General features: G+C 39.4%; 2 protein-coding genes across 5 annotated transcripts in view; one reads left to right on the top strand and one right to left on the bottom strand.

The window, feature by feature from the left end:
• Positions 1-18,050, bottom strand: part of fgf14 (fibroblast growth factor 14) — a 74,182-nt gene extending 56,132 nt beyond the window's left edge. The window contains exon 1 of one of the 4 annotated variants that reach the window (XM_078795010.1): positions 17,965-18,050. Coding sequence is in view for 2 of the 4 variants with exons in the window: in XM_058081699.2 (XP_057937682.1) it covers positions 6,851-6,941 (91 nt within the window). In the remaining 2 variants the exon portion in view is untranslated. Of the gene's footprint in view, positions 1-6,850; positions 7,685-17,964 lie in introns of those variants that run through there. The other 3 variants (XM_078795011.1, XM_058081699.2, XM_078795007.1) reach the window with 3 other exon arrangements.
• A 1,332-nt stretch (positions 18,051-19,382) lies between these two features.
• On the top strand, positions 19,383-20,067 carry cfap97d2 (CFAP97 domain containing 2). Its single transcript, XM_078795318.1, has 3 exons — positions 19,383-19,506; positions 19,575-19,761; positions 19,923-20,067. The coding sequence occupies exons 1-3, from the start codon at positions 19,406-19,408 to the stop codon at positions 20,037-20,039; spliced, it is 405 nt and encodes a 134-aa protein (XP_078651444.1). The 5' UTR covers positions 19,383-19,405; the 3' UTR covers positions 20,040-20,067.
• The last annotated feature ends 560 nt before the right edge of the window (positions 20,068-20,627 follow it).

Here is a 20,627-nt window from a genome sequence, read left to right as displayed (position 1 = left end):
GCATTTGGAGCCCTTACTATTGCACATGGAGGTTGATCAGATATTGCACAGGGATTTTATTTATTTTATTTAATTATTTAATATTATTTAATATTTAAACAACTTTTGAATATTTTATTGTTTTTAATTTACCAGTTGCTATGCTTGAAAACGACTAATTCAGGCCAAAAAATGTTAACATTGTGCATATGCTTACATTTTGACCAATGGTAGGCCTATGCAACGACGAAGCAACATGATTGACTAATTACTATATTTTTTATATTAAAAGGCAATAGAATGAAGCAGAGAAATTCAGACTGCAAAGTGGCGAGGGATAACAAGATGACAAAATTAACAGAATAAATTCAGTGTCCAACTTTCATCAATATTAGAGCTTTATGACATTTAACATGTGAACATTTGGAGCTCATCGTCTTTATGCTATTTTGTGCTCATTTATTATTATATAAAAAGTCTGAATTCTAGTACTGAGAGTTGAAGCAAATATTCTTTGGAGAGCTACTCAAAATCAGCTGGTGAGATAGGAGAACCCTGTCATGGCATCACCATCATAAGACTGTACATGCTATGTGTTTATGTTCATTAAACAACCACACAAAAATTGTGTTTTGAGGATAAGATATATTTAGTTTAATGACAACAACAGAGTGAAAGGAGTTTTGTGACAAGTTAGTACGTACCCCATGAATATGATATCCATATTGGGTCTTCCTCATGAGACAAAAGTGCCGAAATGCATTGTGTGTTTGTTTTAAAACAAAATGTCACTGTGGGGAAAAAGTCTCATTTGGAGTCCGAAGAGCAGAAGTACAGTCAGTTCCAGCTAGGCAGCAAAACATGTAAACAAAGATGCCAGAATAGTCAAACAGATAGATTTGGTAAGGGAGTGAAAGCATTGATTGGCGTAGCCTGTTTACGCCATTTTGTTAGCAACTCAGCAGACATGTAGGATTTGCTGCTGCACAGTTTTGTGATCAGTTTTGAAAGGCGTTTATCATACTAACTACTCAACAACTGTTCCGTTACGCAGCAAGTTGTCTTTAAGTATTGAACAAGTCAAAATTAGAGAAGCTCAAATTAACTTAAGTTTATAGAGTAGTACATTTTAGGTTCATCCTGAAATGTGTCTGAAATATCCCTAACTTCTTGTGGGTGATAATCTTCTTCCATCCATTTTCTATGCCGCTTATACTCATTAGGATCGCAGGGGTATGCTGAAACCTGTAGATACTGTATATCTATTTATGTATACACACACACACAGTTTATGAACTGTCACATATTTTCCAACAAAATGAGCAAACAGAAACACACAAGAATCTCAGAAGAGTAAGAGCGAGAGCAGCATGGTGTCATGGAGCTTTTCCTGCACAGTTCACATTATGGACAAAGCGTAATAAATGAGCTGCAGGCCAGCAGTGACTCATGAAATCATATCAGCAATCAATCATAATCAAATCAATGAGATGTACTCAGAGCACAGGAAAGCAGCAGGACCCGGTGGACCTCGACGAGTATTTCTGCAGTCATCATCAGACTTAAAAAAAAAAAACAAAAAAAAAAAAACAAAGAGGACCGGGTGTGTTATTTGGCTTGATTGAACAGCATCATTAATATATTTATGTCTTTAGAGAAATGACCAAGTAACAGAATGATGAAGTAAATGGTCAGTCTCCTGGAAAGGGGTACCAGAGAGGGTGCCATCACTTCAAAGAGCATGACACTCTCACACAGACTACGGTGATTTGTAGCAATAACTGTATAAACATATACTGCTAAAACATTGAATAAACAGGGGAAATAGTGTTGAATATGTTCTTCGTGTCTGTAAGCCAGATAAGCTATCAGCCCTCTCCCAGACTCTCCTTCTTTGTTTACATTGGTAGCAATGGCTCGAAAGGTAAAGCCACATTTGTTTACAATCCCTAAAGACGCCACCAACAGGAACAAGTAGTTGGAGTTCCTGATTCCCTACCAGCAAAATAAATACATTTTGATCAGTCAACGGACTAGCCTTGCTGAAGCCCGATGCCTCTCCAATGTTACTTGGTCATGTGGAAGAGTTAGAAGAGCAAGCAGAAAGTAACAATTTATCAGTGTCCTAACTGTGTTTATTTTGTGTAAGTCATGGAGCAAAAAACGTTTTTGTAGCATTATAGAGTGTGCATAAAGGAAGCGGGATTGCTAATAGCCATTTCCCCCAACCCAACGTAAGTGTTATTGTAAACACTGAAGAATGTGACTGCACTGAGATTTCTGCACTTGTCAGTTGTTGTTTTGTTATGTAACAAAACATTAGTGTTACTACTGGTCGGAACATTACAAAGCAGGAATAGGGCCACAATGAAAAGAAAAAAAAAATCAAAGTTAAGCTACAATAGTTTGTTGTTTTTACATTTTAATTAACTTATTTTTACACTTGCGCAACATGCACAAATGCACATGTACAAATAAAAAACAACATCTACCAACAGCCATTTCTTTTGTTTTACATTGGATTACTGTATAGCACACCGTCTTTCACAAACTAAATACATTACTACATGTGAAAAGTATATTTCAGACCACATATTTAAAAGTACTACGCAGTAAAACATCCAGATATGACACCAGCTGAAAATAACCACGGCAGCTTATGCACACAATGAACACAAACGACAACAAACTGCATGAGAGCAGGCAGGCGGGACTATTAAGGCTCCTCATTAAGTAAGGTACAGCTGAGGCACATTAGGGTTGGGCAAACAATACAAATGCATGGAGCCTGGGCTTCAAAATAAAACAAGCAAGCAAGTCCAAAAAGGGTTGTAAGACATTCTGGACGTGATCAGCATCAGTCACTTTAGTCATATTGTCATTCTTTTTCCAAATGAGCAGCTGTTGACTCCACAGGTGCTGCAGATATAAATATATATATATCTACGCCTCTAATTCCCATGCCGAGCAGCTCTCGTCACACTCGCAATCTTCTTGGAGTTCAGTTTAAAGAAGAGGTTAACTGACACAGATCAGCTATTCAATAAACAATAGCTGTGATTGCATGTGTATAGACACAAGAGCATAACCCCCGCCCCTTTTTTAATACAAAAAGCAGTTACTAGGGCAACCGCACTTTGGTCACTATCATTATCACTAATGTGTTTAATCTGTTGCTGTCCTTTTTAAAGACAACTTTGCACAGCTGTTAAGAAATTTGTGACACACCACAGACTACCCAAACAAACAAAAGTACATTCCCAGAATCTACCGCGACTAATAATAACTCCTTCCTGTGAATCTGTAAAAACAAGCCTTTTACTCATGCACTAGCAATGAAAACTAGCAATGTGCCATGCTGGTCGGGGGAAGGGATTTTTAGCCAAACGTTGTTGTCGCTTTTCTAATTGTAGGAGTTGTGTTTTGCGAGTTAAGCCACTGTTTAGCACCACATTTTGTTATGCATTGTGTACAAAGAGTTGTGATGCCACAAATAAACTAGCCATATCCAAAATGGTTAGCTTGATGGCCACACAGTCAGGAGATTGTTTTCAAGATGCATGCATGCTAGGTTAAGTGGCAAATCTAAATTGTCCGTAGGGATGAATGCAAGTGTGAATGTTGCAACAGTTAAGCACAAGATTCACATCCTGTAGAACCGGTGTTGTTGAACAAAAGGATTAAAGCAGGGGTCTCAAACACGCGGCCCGCGGCCCAAATGTGGCCCGCAGGACACTGGTTTGAGGCCCCCGCCTTGATATGAAAGTTTAATGTTAATGCGGCCCGCGCAAGTTTGATATGGATGCTGTATGGCATCATGTACCCAGAAAAAAATATTACGTTTGATTAATGTTCACGTTAAAGGTTAAATAACTGTTAATAGTTATCCTCCCTATCCGTGTGGAAGTGGTAAGTTTTTGGCTATTTAAGTTTAAAGGAAATAACTTGGAGGCTACTGTTGAGGTCGCTAGCTCTCTAGTTTGCGAGTTAGCATGTGTCTCAAGACCCTGCAGTTGCGCAATATGTTGTAAATAAAGTATAAATGTGACTATAGTCGTGTTTTGTCATGTCTACAGGGCTCTAATAATGCTTTGTTAATTTTAATCTAAAAAAATAATTTGTCTACCCACCAACTATATGTGGTTTCTTAAGTTTTTATTATTTGCTGTTTTATTATTATTATTATTATATTTATTTTACTAATTGATTGATTTTCTTTATTCTTGATTTATTTATTTTTCATCTTATTTTGTGCAGAAAAAATAAAAATTAAGATATTTGAGAACAGTGGAATGTTTTATCAGAGCTTTTATTGTAGAAAATCGGAACCAAAGCACTGAAAAAGTTTGTATATTTTTCTGTTTTTAATAAATGAGTTGTTTTTTTTGGAAAACCTGATGCGGCCCAGCCTTGCCCAGACTCTACCTCCATTGGCCCCTAGGTAAATTGAGTTTGAGACCCCTGGATTACAGCCATCAGTGTAGTTAGGTAGGGAATCACAACAACAGTAGCATCTTGAATCCTGCAAACAATATCATATGCATCCAATAATGGGCATCTGATATTTCAGCGAGCACCTCTCCAGCCTTTATTGGTGAGGACAGCTGATGACATAACCTTCTCCTCCAACATTAACCACATTACTGACCCCATTAGATCACTGTTGCCGTCTTCCCTCGTAAAGTGACATTCGCGAAGGTTTGAGACGACATCTGCGTCGTCACTCAAAACTTACTGAAACTCCATCTCTAGACAATGACTTAATTGACTTAATAGGCAAGGAGCAGCAAATTAACTGGTCAGCTGCTAGAAAAGCTAAAATGAGAAACATGAACTACAATTTGCTGTGTGTGCGTGAAGCAAGTACTGATGTCTTCTACAAATGGACTAGGGGAAATATGCAGCTTATTTGGCATAGAATAAGGAGATAGTATTTAAAAAGGTCCCTTAGTATGCTAAAGTGGCTTTTAATGATATTCTAACACTAACATGTGTCCCTAAAACCTGTTTAGAAGCACCAAACACGAGAAAGATAATCATGTTACTCTATTATTTGAGTCACTTTTGAGCAAAGGGGCACCTAAATGCTCTCTTTTAAAATTCTATTATTAAAGCAGGCTTTGCTACACATATGAAAATCGGGAGGTTACTCACGTGGGAGTTTTGATTTGATATTTTTTGTTTTTCCTTCAGCTAAAAGGCTACCCAAGCATGATGTTGCAATTAAAATGTGATTGTGATTGTTGGCTAGTGTTGCTAACGTCCTCCTGCCCCACTCCCCTTAATGTTACATTGTTCTATGTGATAAATGGCATCCATTACATTGGAGAGAGCGCAGGGTTACAGTGCATATGAAAAAAGTGGATAAAAGTACACAAATAGCGCTGCTTGGAGATACACACTGCTGGAAGCAAGTCTGGACAAACAACTCATTCATTCATTTTCTACCGCTTATACTCATGAGAGTCGTGGGGGTGCTGGAGCCTATCCCAGCTGTCTTCAAGCGAGAGGCGGGGTACACCCTGGACTGGTTGCCAGCCAATCACAGGGCACATATAGACAAACAACCATTCACACTCACATTCATACCTATGGAGTGGCCAATTAGCCTAGCATGTTTTTCGAATGTGGAAGAAAACCCACGCATGCACGGGGAGAACATGCAAACACCACACAGAGATGGCTGAGGGTGGAATTGAACTTAGGTCTCCTAGCTGTGAGGTCTGTGCGCTAACCACTCGATCGCCATGTAGCCCGCAAACAACTCATTTACATTAAAGCTAGTAGTAGTAAGCTAGTAGTAGCTAGTAAGACAGTAATATAATTTGGGTATTTTTGAAATACAAAGTTAATGCTAATAGATACATTTAAATGTTTTTCTGTTCTAGGTAAACTTTGCAATGTCGCATGTTATTCAAACTGGATTATATATGAAACATTGCTAGTGGTGGGGGAAAAAAAAAGTAAATAAGTTGTTTGTTTTTTTATTGAGACTTGATACATTGCTAACAATTAGCCCAATTCCAAAGTCAACCGTTTTACCAGACAATGGCCAAGCTGAATGAAGAACTGTTAAAAAAAGAATTGATGTTGGTGTTGTGTACTTTTTCTGGGCCAAAAAAATAAGTACACCTCGATGTTACCAATATTTCAGTTAGCTTCATTGGCTACATGCAAAACATTAGAAATGTTAATGGGTGTATGATGCAGCAAACATATAGTCAATCCGACATTACTGTTGTAATTGTTAATTGACATATTTTGATTTATTGTGTGTGTGTTTGGGGGGGGGGGGTTCACATTATGCCCCCCCATGTGTGTGTGTGTTTCACAGATTCTCCTGCAGTGTCAGATGTGGTGCAGTTGCGGCGTGTGTGTGCGTGGAGTGCTGCTGATGCTGCTGCTGATGCTGAGCTCATCATCTTCCATTCGCCAGGGCATGAAGTAACAAGTAGCACTACACAACACCACCAACACACACACACACACAATTCTCAACAATATCACCTGATGCAGCCTGTTGTTCATTAGCATTAGCACTCCTTCTCCCCCTATAAAAAAAAACCCTGCATTGCTTTTTTTTTTTTTGCCAATGCAGCTGACTTGGTGGAGGGGGTGAGCCCATTTAATGGAGAGTGCTGCAGTAAGAAGCAGGATGGCATCACCTACTTGCTGTCATAACTGTAGTTATTAAAAGTTGTGTGGTATTTTTACCGGTGGATGCCGCCCCCCTCCCCCATCCTCTTTCTCCAAAAAAAGGTGCACAAAATAAGTTCCTTGCCGTGTGTGTGTGTGTGTGTGTGTGTGTGAGTGAGAGGTTACATAGCTGCACAAAAACCATCCAGTAATGACAAATAATGCTGCTGCTTACCACTTGGATTCTTGTTTTTCTTGAGACTCTTGCCACAAAGACACTGCAGCATATGCGTTCCTTTGCTGAAAATGTTCCAAAGAAACCACATTGATTGATTTGGGCGAATCCAGTGGCTCAGACACCCAAACAGAGATGAGATCCTTGCCGTTGCATATTAATAATAATAAGAAGAATGTTAGTAGTAGTAATGATAGCAGCAGCAGCACAGCTGGACCAGTCCTCCAGGATGAGGCTGCCAATTGTATCATATAGGAAGCAGGAAATAGACAACCATGTAATCCTCTGGTGCTGCTTCTTCTTCTTCTTCTTCTTCTTCTTCTTCTTTTCGATCATAGAAAATGTACTCTTTTAATTGCATGTGTCGCACCGGGGAGGAGACGCCAGGAAGCACACTCACACATACATGCACGCACACACATACACACACGCAAACACACACACACAACTAAAACAATAAAACCACGGCAGGCTTCCGAGGAGAGAGCCTTGTGGTGGTTTTTTTTTAGTTGTAAAAAAGAAAAGGAGGACAAGAAGAAGAAGAAGAAGCAGAGGGTGGATCAGCACCGCGTCACAGCAGTCAGGGGAGGATGCATCCTATGTAGCGAACCTCCCCAAGTCCAAATCAGACACCGCAGTTTGCATGTCTCAAGCAGTCCCGCACCGATGCGTCTGAGCCGGAGATACACTTGCTTGGATACCCTCCCGCTGTGCGTGCACTCGCATCTCCACCCCCCCAGCTCCCAACCAAAAAAAAATTTACAAAATTGTAAAAAAATAAAATAAAAAAAGTCCCCCCGTGTAAGCCAGTGTTGGGGAAAAGAGGTGGATGATGGTGATGATGATGATGAAGAGGAGGAGGAGGGGTCCATTACGTAAACACGTGGTTTGTGCCCCGTCATGTCAGACTGATGCTGATGCTGCTGCTGTGCATCACATGGCGACATTAAGCATTATCATCATATGCTGGTCATAGTGCCCTTGTAAGCATATACTGTAGTACATTACATCTGTTAGTGCTATTCATAAAGTAGTGTGTTAAGATGATAGGGTTAAAAAACAAAAGGGAGTACAGCTATAGACTGCGTGGGGGGATTATTGTACACTAGGGGTGTCCAATGTGTGGTCCAGGGACCCACAACAAAATTTTATTGGACCTTGCCATCCTATGAAAGTGAAATTAATTCATTATTAATCAAATATATTATTAAAATATCCACTTCAAAACACTCCAAACACAAAAATCATCCAAAACAGGAGGAAGGTCAGATTAAAGAATGATTCGCCACAAAGACGCTGTTGTCCACTGCAAAAAAAAAATGTATTTAACCCCTTAATACCCCAGCACACAGGCCATCTTTTATTACGATGATGAAACTGCCCCCTATTTGCATACCACTCCCTGTAATATAGCATTAGAATATATCATTCATTTTTTACCGCTTTTCCTCATGAGGGTCGCGGGGGTGCTGGAGACTACACTCTAAAAAGTAATTGAGAGTATCTGTTGACACCACTTGACTTAATACATAAATGCAATGTAAAAAATGTAATTAATTGATTTAGATAAACTTTCTAAGTTGCTAACTTTATTTTTTAAGTTATGTTCAAATAATAATGTTGGCTATTACATGAACTTGATTTAGCATGTCAGATACACTCAAATGTTATTGTTGGTAAGCTTAAAACAAAATTCAAGTTGCCATGACTTATTAAAATTAGCTTGGTAACATAATTTCTCTCAACATTAACCTTTCCATTTTAAGTTCCATGCATGCACGGGGAGAACATGCAAACTCTACACAGAGATGGCCGAGGGTGGAATTGAACCCTTGTCTCCTAGCTGTGAGGTCTGCGCACTAACCACTCGTCCGCTGTGCTGCCCCAAAGTACATTCAAACTGACAAATTTGACAGACGTTTTTTCTGCATTTTTATTTTACCAAACTAATGACGCTGTGTTTAAATGGAGTTAGCTAGAACTTGTGTCTCCATATTGCACACATGTGGAACACCTGATGTTAAAAATCAGTGTTTTGTTGTAAATTTTGTAACATCATTGTCAAATTTGAAAAACGGGATTAAGTAAGGACTCAAGATATATGGCCTCATACCTTTGTCCACTTCATTCCATCATACTGGATATTTTGAATGCACGGCCCTGAAGTCATTTGTTTTCAGTGTATAGTTTATCTTCCTCAATGTCAGTAGCCCTTAGACAGATTATTTCTGTGGTAGATAAAATTCAGCTTGTTAGATTTCAAAACAGCTTAATACCATGGCTCTTCTCCAAATACACTCCAAATTTACTTTGTTTTGACTTTTTTAGGAGATTTAGCCATAAAATCCTGGAATGCTAAGGGCTTCATGCTTTTTTTTCTGGGTACCAGAAGGTTAAAGATGGATGTCCCTCCGTTGCCTCCCCTGGTAACCTGGCAAACATCCATTTGGTTCCTTTAATTTGTAGCAGTTCTGTTATGTATTGTTTTGTGTGTGTTTTTGGTAGTTGCAGTATTTCTTTGGCATTTGTTTTGGATCTTGCAGCTTTGATGTGTTACAGTATTCTTAATTTGCAGCATTTTGTCATGCATTTATTTCATTGTCTTTGTGGGTTTATAGTTTTGGATCAATTCTGGGTTCTGGCAACTTGTTGTGGCATCACTAGGGGTTTCTTTGCAGCCGTATTAAACAAGCACACATAAGTACACTCAGAAATACACGGTGTGTATTGCTTATTAAGAGAAAGAAAGGAGACTGAAACTCAGTTCATCATTGTATGTGGGTTTTTTGACCAAATAAACTACATACACCCATAATAAAAGGTGATTCCCTGGTCAGCGGCTAAAGCTAATTTCACACTACAGGGTATGATGTCCAAAAAAATTGTTTTATGTAATACCACATACGACATGAGTAATTGAATTTTAACAAACTGAATCAGGCAGTGTGAACATAGTCTGAGTCACCAATGCCTGGTTTAGGTACTGTTTGGCAGCATGATATCGGAGATATATTTTCATCATTTTTATCATTTCCCCCACAATACCAAAAACAAAGAATGGTGTTCCATGATGTAAAACACTTTGTTCGTGCCTGGTCATGTCAGCCATAGAGAAAATATTTATGATCTGGGGCAAGTGATGGAAGTGGTGAGGCAAGGTGTGTGTGCACCACATACTAAGTAACTAAGCAGTGCACTTCTCCATTAGTCATCTTTACACTGTGATGGGATGTTTCTGAAGGGGCAAGCTCCATGGTGTAGATCGGGGTGATGTGTAGACAACAACGTACAGTAAGATGCTTATGGATGGATTGATTGATGTTGTTTCCTTCATATATTGTAGCTCTATGATACAGAGGCTATCAAGTGTCGCTCGTGGCTACTGTTGGTGCTGAATGACTACATTTCAAGGTTTTACACAGCTCATATTCCCTCATTGTGTTAACCTGTATTGTGTCATGCATTATTAATTTGTAATATGTTCTTTATCTTAAAGAACAAGGCCCCCTACATTTACTGTATCAGTACAACCAAGTATTGATGGAAATTGTACTAAAGGTCAAAACACTACACCTCACAGTGTGACTGTATGTTTGTTTGGCGTTGCTAACTATTCCACTCCTTACATGTAAAATATGCAGTTGTACACTGTTGCTTTTGTTATTACTTTTAAACCACATTGTGGCTCTGATATTAATCCCTGGAAGTCAGACTGACCTGTTTGTCTATATGTGCCCTGTGATTGGCTGTCCAGGGTGTACCTCACCCAAAGACAGCTGGGATAGGCTCCAGCACCCCCGCGACCCTTGTAACGAAAATCGGTAGAAAATGAATGAAATGTATGAATAACTTACTTTTGACAAGATGTTTTTTTTTCGTGAAACATCATAAAATTCAAATTAAAAAAAATTCAAAAAACACTGCATCAAGCAGCAACAGCAGAGCAGCTTGCTTTTGAAAGGTGATAGACATTTTACAAACATTTTATTTAATAACTTTAGGGTGTTCAGCCGAATTGCTGTAGAATATGGTATATACAGTGAAGAAAATAAGTATTTGAACACCCTGCTATTTTGCTATTTCTCCCACTTAGAAATCATGGAGGGGTCTGAAATTTTCATCGTAGGTGCATGTCCACTGTGAGAGAGATAAACTAAAAAGAAAAATCCAGAAATCACAATGCATGATTTTTTAACAATTTATTTGTGTGATACAGCTGCAAATAAGTATTTGAACACCTGAGAAAATGAATGTTAATATTTGGTACAGTAGCCTTTGTTTGCTATTACAGAGGTCAAACGTTTCCTGTAGTTTTTCACCAGGTTTGCACACACTGCAGGAGGGATCTTGGCCCACTCCTCCACACAGATCTTCTCTAGATCAGTCAGGTTTCTGGGCTGTCGCTGAGAAACACGGAGTTTGAGCTCCCTCCAAAGATTTTCGATTGGGTTCAGGTCTGGAGACTGGCTGGGCCATGCTAGAACCTTGATATGCTTCTTACGGAGCCACTCCTTGGTTTTCCTGGCTGTGTGCTTCGGGTCGTTGTCGTGTTGGAAGACCCAGCCACGACCCATCTTCAATGCTCTGACAGAGGGAAGGAGGTTGTTCCCCAAAATCTCACAATACACGGCCCCAGTCATCCTCTCTTTAATGCAGTGCACTCGTCCTGTCCCATGTGCAGAAAAACACCCCCAAAGCATGATGCTACCACCCCCATGCTTCACAGTAGGGATGGTGTTCTTCGGATTGTACTCTTCATTCTTCTTCCTCCAAACACGCTTATTGGAATTATGACCAAAAAGTTCTATTTTGGTCTCATCTGACCATAAAACTTTCTCCCATGACTCCTCTGTATCATCCAAATGGTCATATGCAAACTTAAGACGGGCCTTGACATGTGCTGGTTTAAGCAGGGGAACCTTTCGTGCCATGCATGATTTCACATCATGACGTCTTAGTGTATTACCTACAGTAACCTTGGAAACGGTGGTCCCAGCTCTTTTCAGGTCATTGACCAAGTCCTGTCGTGTAGTTCTGGGCTGATTCCTCACCTTTCTTAGAATCATTGAGACCCCACGAGGTGATATCTTGCATGGGGCTCCACTCCGATTGAGATTGACCGTCATGTTTAGCTTCTTCCATTTTCTAATGATAGCTCCAACAGTGGACCTTTTTTCACCAAGCTGCTTGGTAATTGCTCCGTAGCCCTTTCCAGCCTTGTGGAGGTGTACAATTTTGTCTCTGGTGTCTTTGGACAGCTCTTTGGTCTTCGCCATGTTACAAGTTAAAGTCTTACTGATTGTATGGGGTGGACAGGTGTCTTTATGCAGCTAACGACCTCAAACAGGTGCATCTGATTCAGGATGATACATGGAGTGCAGGTGGACTTCTAATGGGCAGACTAACAGGTCTTTCAGGGTCAGAATTCTAGATGATACACAGGTGTTCAAATACTTATTTGCAGCTGTATCACACAAATAAATTGTTAAAAAATCATGCATTGTGATTTCTGGATTTTTCTTTTTAGTTTATCTCTCTCACAGTGGACATGCACCTACGATGAAAATTTCAGACCCCTCCATGATTTCTAAGTGGGAGAAATAGCAAAATAGCAGGGTGTTCAAATACTTATTTTCTTCACTGTACATCTTAGAGGGACTCTCAAGCACAAGTGCGTAAAAATTGAGTAATGGTAATGTTTTTATTTCATTTGAACATGCATCAGATTACAATTGAGTTCATCACATAATCAGTTCACAGTTCCACATGTCCAAAAGGAGTAGAAAGAAGCAAAGCTTATTAAATGCTACCCCTCCATCTGGTACTTTTACAATCAGTAACTGTTACATTTGTTCACTTCCTGCTTAAGATTGGTTCAAAAACATGGCCACCATAAAGAAAAACATTGACCATCACTATTCATTTTTACTTGAGTATTATGTTTGCTTTTTTCCAACACCATCTTTGTTTTAGGGCTAGATTAAATTCAAACCAAGAACAGCCTTATTTTAAAAGACCAAAAAAAAAGGAGTTCAAAGCTTGCTCCTCTATCCCCAGTGGTATCCCTCAAATCAGTGTAATGGAATCATTACAAAGGCAACCTTGACCTTTTACAAATGGAAATGGACATTCGAGCCATCTTAAGGGAGGCATGTCTTCCTTCCAAGACAAGGAAAGCATCTGTAATCATTTTTACCAGAATCACAAACCATAAAAAACAAACCACAGAGGCAAGGCTGACTTTAACAAAACCTGAATAAGCCGTCCGAGCTGATTTATCAAAAGCTGTTTTGAAGTCAACACATTTTTCAGCTAATGGATGGCGGAATAGTCAACGACTCTTAAAGCGCTTGCAGGCTCCATCAAGACGGGCCATTAATGCCTCCAAGCTCTAGAGGGATGGATTTGACTGGGAAGTAGGCTTTATCCAAATTCGACAACCCTCCCTGACCCCCAAAAGTGGTTGTTTTGATGACAGTTTGGCACATACACGCTGCAGTTTATTTAATGCTCTCGGCTGTAAAAGGCTATAAATAATTAAGCGAGTTAACAAGACTTGGGGTTGCATAACGGTGGAGTGATATACGAGGGCAACAAATGAGCTAACGAGGACTGCGGTAATATACAACATATGCAAATTCTGTTATTTGATCAAAACAAAAATGTCAAAATGGTAATGTGCAAAAAAGTATGACAAATGTTAATTATTTATGACAAATGATGGAACGTTTAGAAATATTTTTCTGAAGAATTAAACAACAATGACAGTAAGACAGCCTGTAAGACAGGATGGCGACTTCAGTGAATACACCTCTAACCCTTTTTCTGCTTTTCTCTATTTGTTGACACAGTACTGCTTCCATCCTGAATGAGGTCTTTCGTACAGTAATGGCAGTGAACATTGTCATTAGTCAGGAAGCAAACGTGTACACTAAAGCCTTCGGGACCAAGTGGAAAAATTTGACCCCGTCCATTAATCTCACCCAGAAAAGATGGCCGTTATAGTGCTCACCGGGGGCCACTTCCTGCCTTGGCAATCAACAACAAGTATTCTAATGATTCTTGACAACATTGTCAGACAATATCCTCTAGGGTGCAATGATACTTTACATTGCGGTGGATGGATCAATAGCATAGATGACTGAGGAAAAAAGATCTTTCACATCTTGCTGATTCTACAGACTCCTGTTGACCTTGCAGGACGTGCGGAAGTAATGGTAAGGAATAATAGCCATGCAGGGAAAAACAGCTGCCATACTTATTTTAGACAGTCAGAAAAGCTTGCCAATTTATTTTTTGAAAATTCTCATTAAAAATGACGGGAACGGCTGTAGTATTCATGCCAGGCCCCTAGATAGCGAACAGTTGCTAATGAAAACAAAGAACAGGCGGTTGACATATAAGCAGTATAAGCAGTGTTGTGTTATGAAGTGATGGCACACATGTTTGGTACTTCTTCAGCAACGTTTGTTAGCTAAAGTCAATACCAAAATCATTTCTTACACATAATATAGATTATTTGGTTTGCGAGCTTTCTGCGTGTCAAAGCATCAATGTGTCAGCTCAAGTTCAAGGTCATAGCAATGTCAAACACAAATCTTCACAAACACAAAATTTTCGGTGTTTTCAATTTTCATCCTCCATCCATCCATGTTCTATACCTCTTATCCTCACAAGGGTCGTGGGCATGCTGGAGCCTATCCCAGTCTTTTGGCGAGAGGCGGGGTACACTCTGGACTGGTCACCAGCCAATCACAGGGCACATATAGACAAACAACCATTCACACTCACATTCATACCTATGGACAATTTGGAGTCGCCAATTAACCTAGCATGTTTTTGGAATGTGGGAAGAAACCGGAGTACCCGGAGAAAACATGCCAACTCCACACACAGATGCCCGAGCGGGGGATCGAACCCGTGTCTGCAAACCACCTGTGCAGCCTCACTTTTTATCCTATTCTCCAAAATTGGTGGATTAAACGTATTGCGGGGGTTAGCTGCCCACCTAAGATGTTTCGAGTGGCGATTCACTTCAACCTTAAGGTGAGTCTGAGGTCAAAGTTCACTAGGAAGAAGGTTGAAAATCGAATTGTAACAAAGCATATCGAGTCATATGTAAAATTGAAGGTCTTGATGAGGGCTTTCCAGATCTGCAAGTATGGTGTAAATATGCTGCCATATTAACCAAAAAAAGAAAAAAAATATATATAAAATGTACAGCATATCATCATCTGCATCATCTCATTCTTAGCAAGCCCACACTGCCAATTGCAGAAACTGCAAACAAATGGAAATAAGACATTTTCTTTTATTCTGCAAGTTTAATGTGACAAAATAAAGTCAGCCAGAGAGGCGAGGTGTGGATTTCAGGGATCTGGCAAAGGAGTGTGATGCAGCTCTGCACCTCTAAACAGGATGCCCTCATGGGATGTGTTACCTTAGTCACTTTCCATCACACAGACACGCAAAAAACGCCTTTATGGTGACCTTGGGGAAATGCACTGACTCCTGATCTCGTTCACAGTTTCACCCCCTGGGGGATTGACGATTTAGGAAAATATGAGCAGCCATGCAGGCATTTGTCACAGTTTCAGCACTGACTGCAGACGTTTGGGAGTGGAACTCGGTAAAAACATGAATGGTGATCACCTTGGCGACTGCTCGTATGCACAAGGCATTTGGAATAAGAAACCAAAACAGGGTTCAATAGCTTATACACATTATTACTCAATAATATTGGTCATTTATACAAATTTGTGCAAAATACCTCATGAAATGTGCTAGGAAAATAGTGAGCTCATCTTTTGCTATAGAAACAGTGATCGCCAATTATTATTCATTTTTTACACTACTATGGTATATATTATTTGACAGAGTGAGGGATCAGACATGCAAGGTAGTTTATGAATGTGTGCTGCGGGGTTAGTGTTTGTCAGTGATGCAAAATAAATTTACTTTAATTGATTGGATGTGCTGTCCAGCAAAAACAACCCGTTTTTTTATTTTTTATCATATTTTATATGAATATTCTGTCTGTCTCCTTTTGTTAAATAGTGTGCATTTTACTGCTACACCAGTGCAAACTTCAAACTAGTAATATTAAAATTAACATATAAGCTGCCATAGCTAGATATGACCAGTAGGAGACACTGTTTTCCTGTATTCAAATTCATTCACAAACCATATCAATGGGATTCATTCAACAAAAATCATAGTAATTTTCTTTCTGGCGCAAATATATGTAATACTAATATGTATTTTGTTCTATTCTGTGGCTGAGTGTGTTTCTCTGTGACTGGGTGACTGTATTAGTTAAGCAGCACATTTTCAAGCTCTGATTGTAGTCATGCTGGAACATACCAAAGATTTTTTTCCCCCCATTGAGATTCAGATCTCCAAATTGAATACACTTTATATTTGTTAATAATGTTATATTACAATTTTCTGTGTGTGTGCGTGTGTGTCCAAATAGAAACCATTCAGCTGTCTGCTGCTGTTGCTGCTGCCAAGGTAACCAGGAGTTACCTTGAAAAACAAACTCATATGCTGGGGAGCGGGCTTGAACACATTCTCCTGCAGGTGTAACTTCAGTGAGGTGAATACCTATATTTGTACTTATATTTATTTTCTGCAATTATACCTTATTGTGTTGCCCTGTTTTTCAGTATGTTATCACATCTGGCATATCAACCAGTGCTGCCCAGTGGGAACAAGTACCTTCAACAGAAATGGGACCAGCTCTCATATGATTTACACAGAAAAAAGGTAGTTTTGACTTAAAAAAAAAAAACACATTATGTTGTCTTTATATTCTGTCTTTATGTCTCCTATAGTTGATGACCATGAAACCAACAGTAGACACAACAGCTCCAAAGACTTATGATCATCTGTCTTTGAGGCTGAAGATACTAAAGGTATTTGAACAGTGAGATCAATTTAGTGAAATTTCAATTTATTATCTCCAAACAAGTTTAAATCGTAGTCTTTGACAACACACCTGAACACAGAACTGTTAAGGGAAGACAAAAAAATGCAAATCATCATGGCCCTGTGTGCAAAGGTGATTGCACCCGAAACATAACTGGCTGGGCAACAATTGCAATCAAGCATTTGCGATAACTTGCAATGAGGAGACCCTCATTGCGCTGTGAAGGTCCACTCATCTTTGCAGAATTGTTGTAATTCAACCACATTGGAGTGTTTACCAGCATGAAGCACCTTTTTAAAAAGGTCATGCCACAGCATCTCAAAATGATTACTGGTGTGTTTTGGGTCATTGCCCTGCTGTAGGACCCAAGTTCATTTTAATAACAAACTGCTATTCTCCTTCGGGGTTTTCAGTAGACAGCAGAATTCATGGTTCCATGAATTCTGAGTACTTAAGCAGCAAAACTGCCCCAGACCATCACACTCCCACCACCACATTTTACTCTTGGTATAATGTTCTTTTTCAGAAATGCTGAATTGCTTTTACACCAGATGCAATGGGACAGACACCTTCCAAATAGTCAAACTTTTGTCTATTCAGACCATATTTTACCAAAAAGATGTTTTCTGGCAAAATTGAGACAAAAATTGAGAGAAATTGTCTTTGATCTAAAATCAGGTATGAACAAAAAAAAATCTGAATTAGGCATCATGCCCTGCAGTGTGAACATAGCCTTTGTCACAGACAAAAAGTTCTGACCTAGCATTCAGGATTGAGTCAGCACATGAAAATATAATCCACACATTTGTTGTTTGTCCTTAAACCTGACTGGACGTTAATAGATGCAGTCAATGAGGCAGATTCAAATGGAAAATATGTTGTCTTACTAGAAATCATATAATTATGACACATTTTACTCAACAAATTCACTGAAAAAACCTAACTGCTGTGAAAGTCCAAGTCAATGATGATATTGTCAAGTCTAGTCCAAAGTCATCAACACTGTGACTCCAGTTCCAACTAACTTGAGTCAAAGTCACATGAATTGAGTCCACACCTATGGTCAGCATGCAACATATCAGCCTTAGCATCGTGATTTGAACATTTGAGGTGTAACATTTAAAAGCGAACATGTTACAAACCAAAAACATAAGCAGTCACCCAAGAAAAAAGGCTAGCTTACTTGCCTCTGTTGATCTGCTGGTCAGGGTTTGTTGTGCTGACAGGATACTTCACAGTTGCTCTTATAGATGGCAGTTTTCCATCCTTCTTGTAAAACTTCCATTCTGGTTTTGTTGATGTGTTGAAAATCTTTCACAGTGACTAACTCATACTACTATCTTCGGCCATTGGAAGCAAAGGAACATGTGTGATGGCCCAGGGTCTTGCATTGTTTTAGAGAAGCACAGTCAACCGATTGCTAGGGCTATGATACTCGGTGCATATCTCTACAATCACTTAGTCTAAAAACTTATGGCTAATTCTTAGCGAGGGAGGAGGCTGCTACTGACATAGCCCTCAAATCAGATAGCCAGTCAATTTATCGTATACAATACTAGCATTTACATCTGGATTGGATGCTCAACTTAGAAGATAGCCCCTTTTGTTTGAACCCACTCATTTTTCATGTGAGCACAATTATTGGAGCATGTGACAGGTGTGTTTTGTTGCCCAGGTGTGTCCCATTACATTGTTCATTCAATCAATCAATTGCACTGAATGCTTATGCTCAGTTGACTGCATTTATAGAGGTGAAAGCAACACAAGGATCCATCAATCTATTTTATATGGAGCTTATCCTCACGAGAGTATAGCTGGGGTATGCTGGAGCCTATCCCAGTTGACTTTGGGCGAGTGGCAGGATACACCCTGGACTGGTCGCCAGCCAGTCACATGGCACATATAGACAAACAACCATTCACACTCACATTCATTCATTCATTCATTCATTCATTCATTTTCTACCGCTTTTTCCTCATGAGGGTCGCGGTGGTGCTGGAGCCTATCCCAGCTGTCTTGGGGCGAGAGGCAGGGTATACCCTGGACTGGTCGCCAGCCAATCACAGGGCACATATAGACAAATAACCATTCACACTCACATCATACCTATGGACAATTTGGAGTCGCCAATTAACCTAACATGTTGGAATGTGGGAGGAAACCGGAGTACCCGGAGAAAACCTACGCACGCACAGGGAGAACATACAAACTCCACACAAAGATGCCCAAGCGGAGAATCACCCCCAGGTGTTCCCGATTTCCTGACTATGTGGCCAACATGCTAACCACTAACCACCGTGCGGCCCGCAAAATAACAATATGTGTGAAAAACAAACAATTGTGAATCTGAGAGAAGACGGAATGAATTGTTGCACAAACATTGGTCATAGCCAGTACAACCATTTGGAATTTTGTCAACAAGAAATAAACCACTGGTGTACAAAGTAACAGAGGTCAACCAGGTATATCAAGGTAAACAACAACAATTGATGAGAGAACCATTGTGAGAGCTGTAAAGAAAGACCTTAAAAAACAGTGAATGACATCAGCAATAACTTGCAGAGGACAGAAGTGAAGGTATCACTATCTACTGTTTATAGAAGACTTCAAAAGATGAGTTGACAATGAAGATTCAGAGGGAAAACAGTCAACTCCAAGCCAAAATATCCCACATTATGATGACAACTGGGAGGATCGACAACAAGAATGATTACGAGAGGAAAAGGTACATCTTGAAATAAATTTGGAATATACAGGTATTTACGTACATGGCAATAAAACTTTTTTGTGTAGTCTGGGTATGGAGAAACGACAACGAGAGTTGGACCGAATCACTAGAGAGAACCAAGAGATCCTGCTGCGTCTGAACCGGTGTAAGTCTCAGTATGACGTCAGGAACTGGCACCAAGACTGGCTCAAAAAACTGACAGTGATGGATGCCATCGCACGCTACCCAGGAGGAAAAAGACGTCATCAACAGGTTTTTGCTGTTGTTGTTATCAACAGGCCACTAACAATTAAAATGTATTTTTATTTAATAAAATTACCTAAAAAAATAATATATTTGCTTAGAAATAGTGATAAATTATTCTCTTTGCTTGAAATTGTATTTATTTGCATAATATTCTGTGTGTCAATAAGGAGACGGCCATCAAAAAGAGTAGCGACAAAGGAGCAGCAATGGATGAAGCTACAGCACAACACCATTACAGTGTTGACAATGAAGTTGAAAGCAACACAAAAATGAAGAAAAAATAAATTGAGATGATAACAACAGCAAAAGAAGTCATAGGAGATCTACGTATGTAATGATGCGACGTCTTCACCAGGCCTTGAGGCAATCCTGTTTCTACAGATGACAGTCATGTTGAAAGTAGGAAACAAATGTCTTATTTGAGTGTTTCTATATATAATAATTAGTACCAAATTAAATGAAGATCATGTCCTTGATATTGCATCCGCTGCCTTAATTGCTAAGATTTGGGAATAAGGAAGATATTCTGCTCTTACAATTCCTTGCAATTGTTTAATTCCACTTCATATGTATTCGCAATAGCTTTAAACTACTAAAGATAATCAGGGGTGGTGCTCCTCTAGGGTTGTTCAGTTTATTTAGCTGATTTAGCTGACCAGATCGTGGCTTTCAGTGATGGAAATTTCGGATAGGTAGGCTAGTTGAACTCACTCTTTTGGTTCAACTCCGTAAAAAAGAATCAAATTTGTCGACTCGTAAACAACTCATCGATCTCGTCCAAAAATACATTTAGATAACATTTTTATTGTTTATATGGTCATTTATTGAAATGCTCAGTATTAAACAGATAGCTACTATAAACAAAATATATA

Source organism: Doryrhamphus excisus, linkage group LG12 (genome assembly GCF_037039965.1).
Source record: "Doryrhamphus excisus strain RoL-2023G ecotype Guam linkage group LG12, RoL_Dexc_Guam_v1.1, whole genome shotgun sequence".
Taxonomy (NCBI): domain Eukaryota; kingdom Metazoa; phylum Chordata; class Actinopteri; order Syngnathiformes; family Syngnathidae; genus Doryrhamphus; species Doryrhamphus excisus.
The sequence above is the reverse complement of the archived record's forward strand: the minus strand, read 5'-3'. Positions and strand labels throughout refer to the sequence as shown.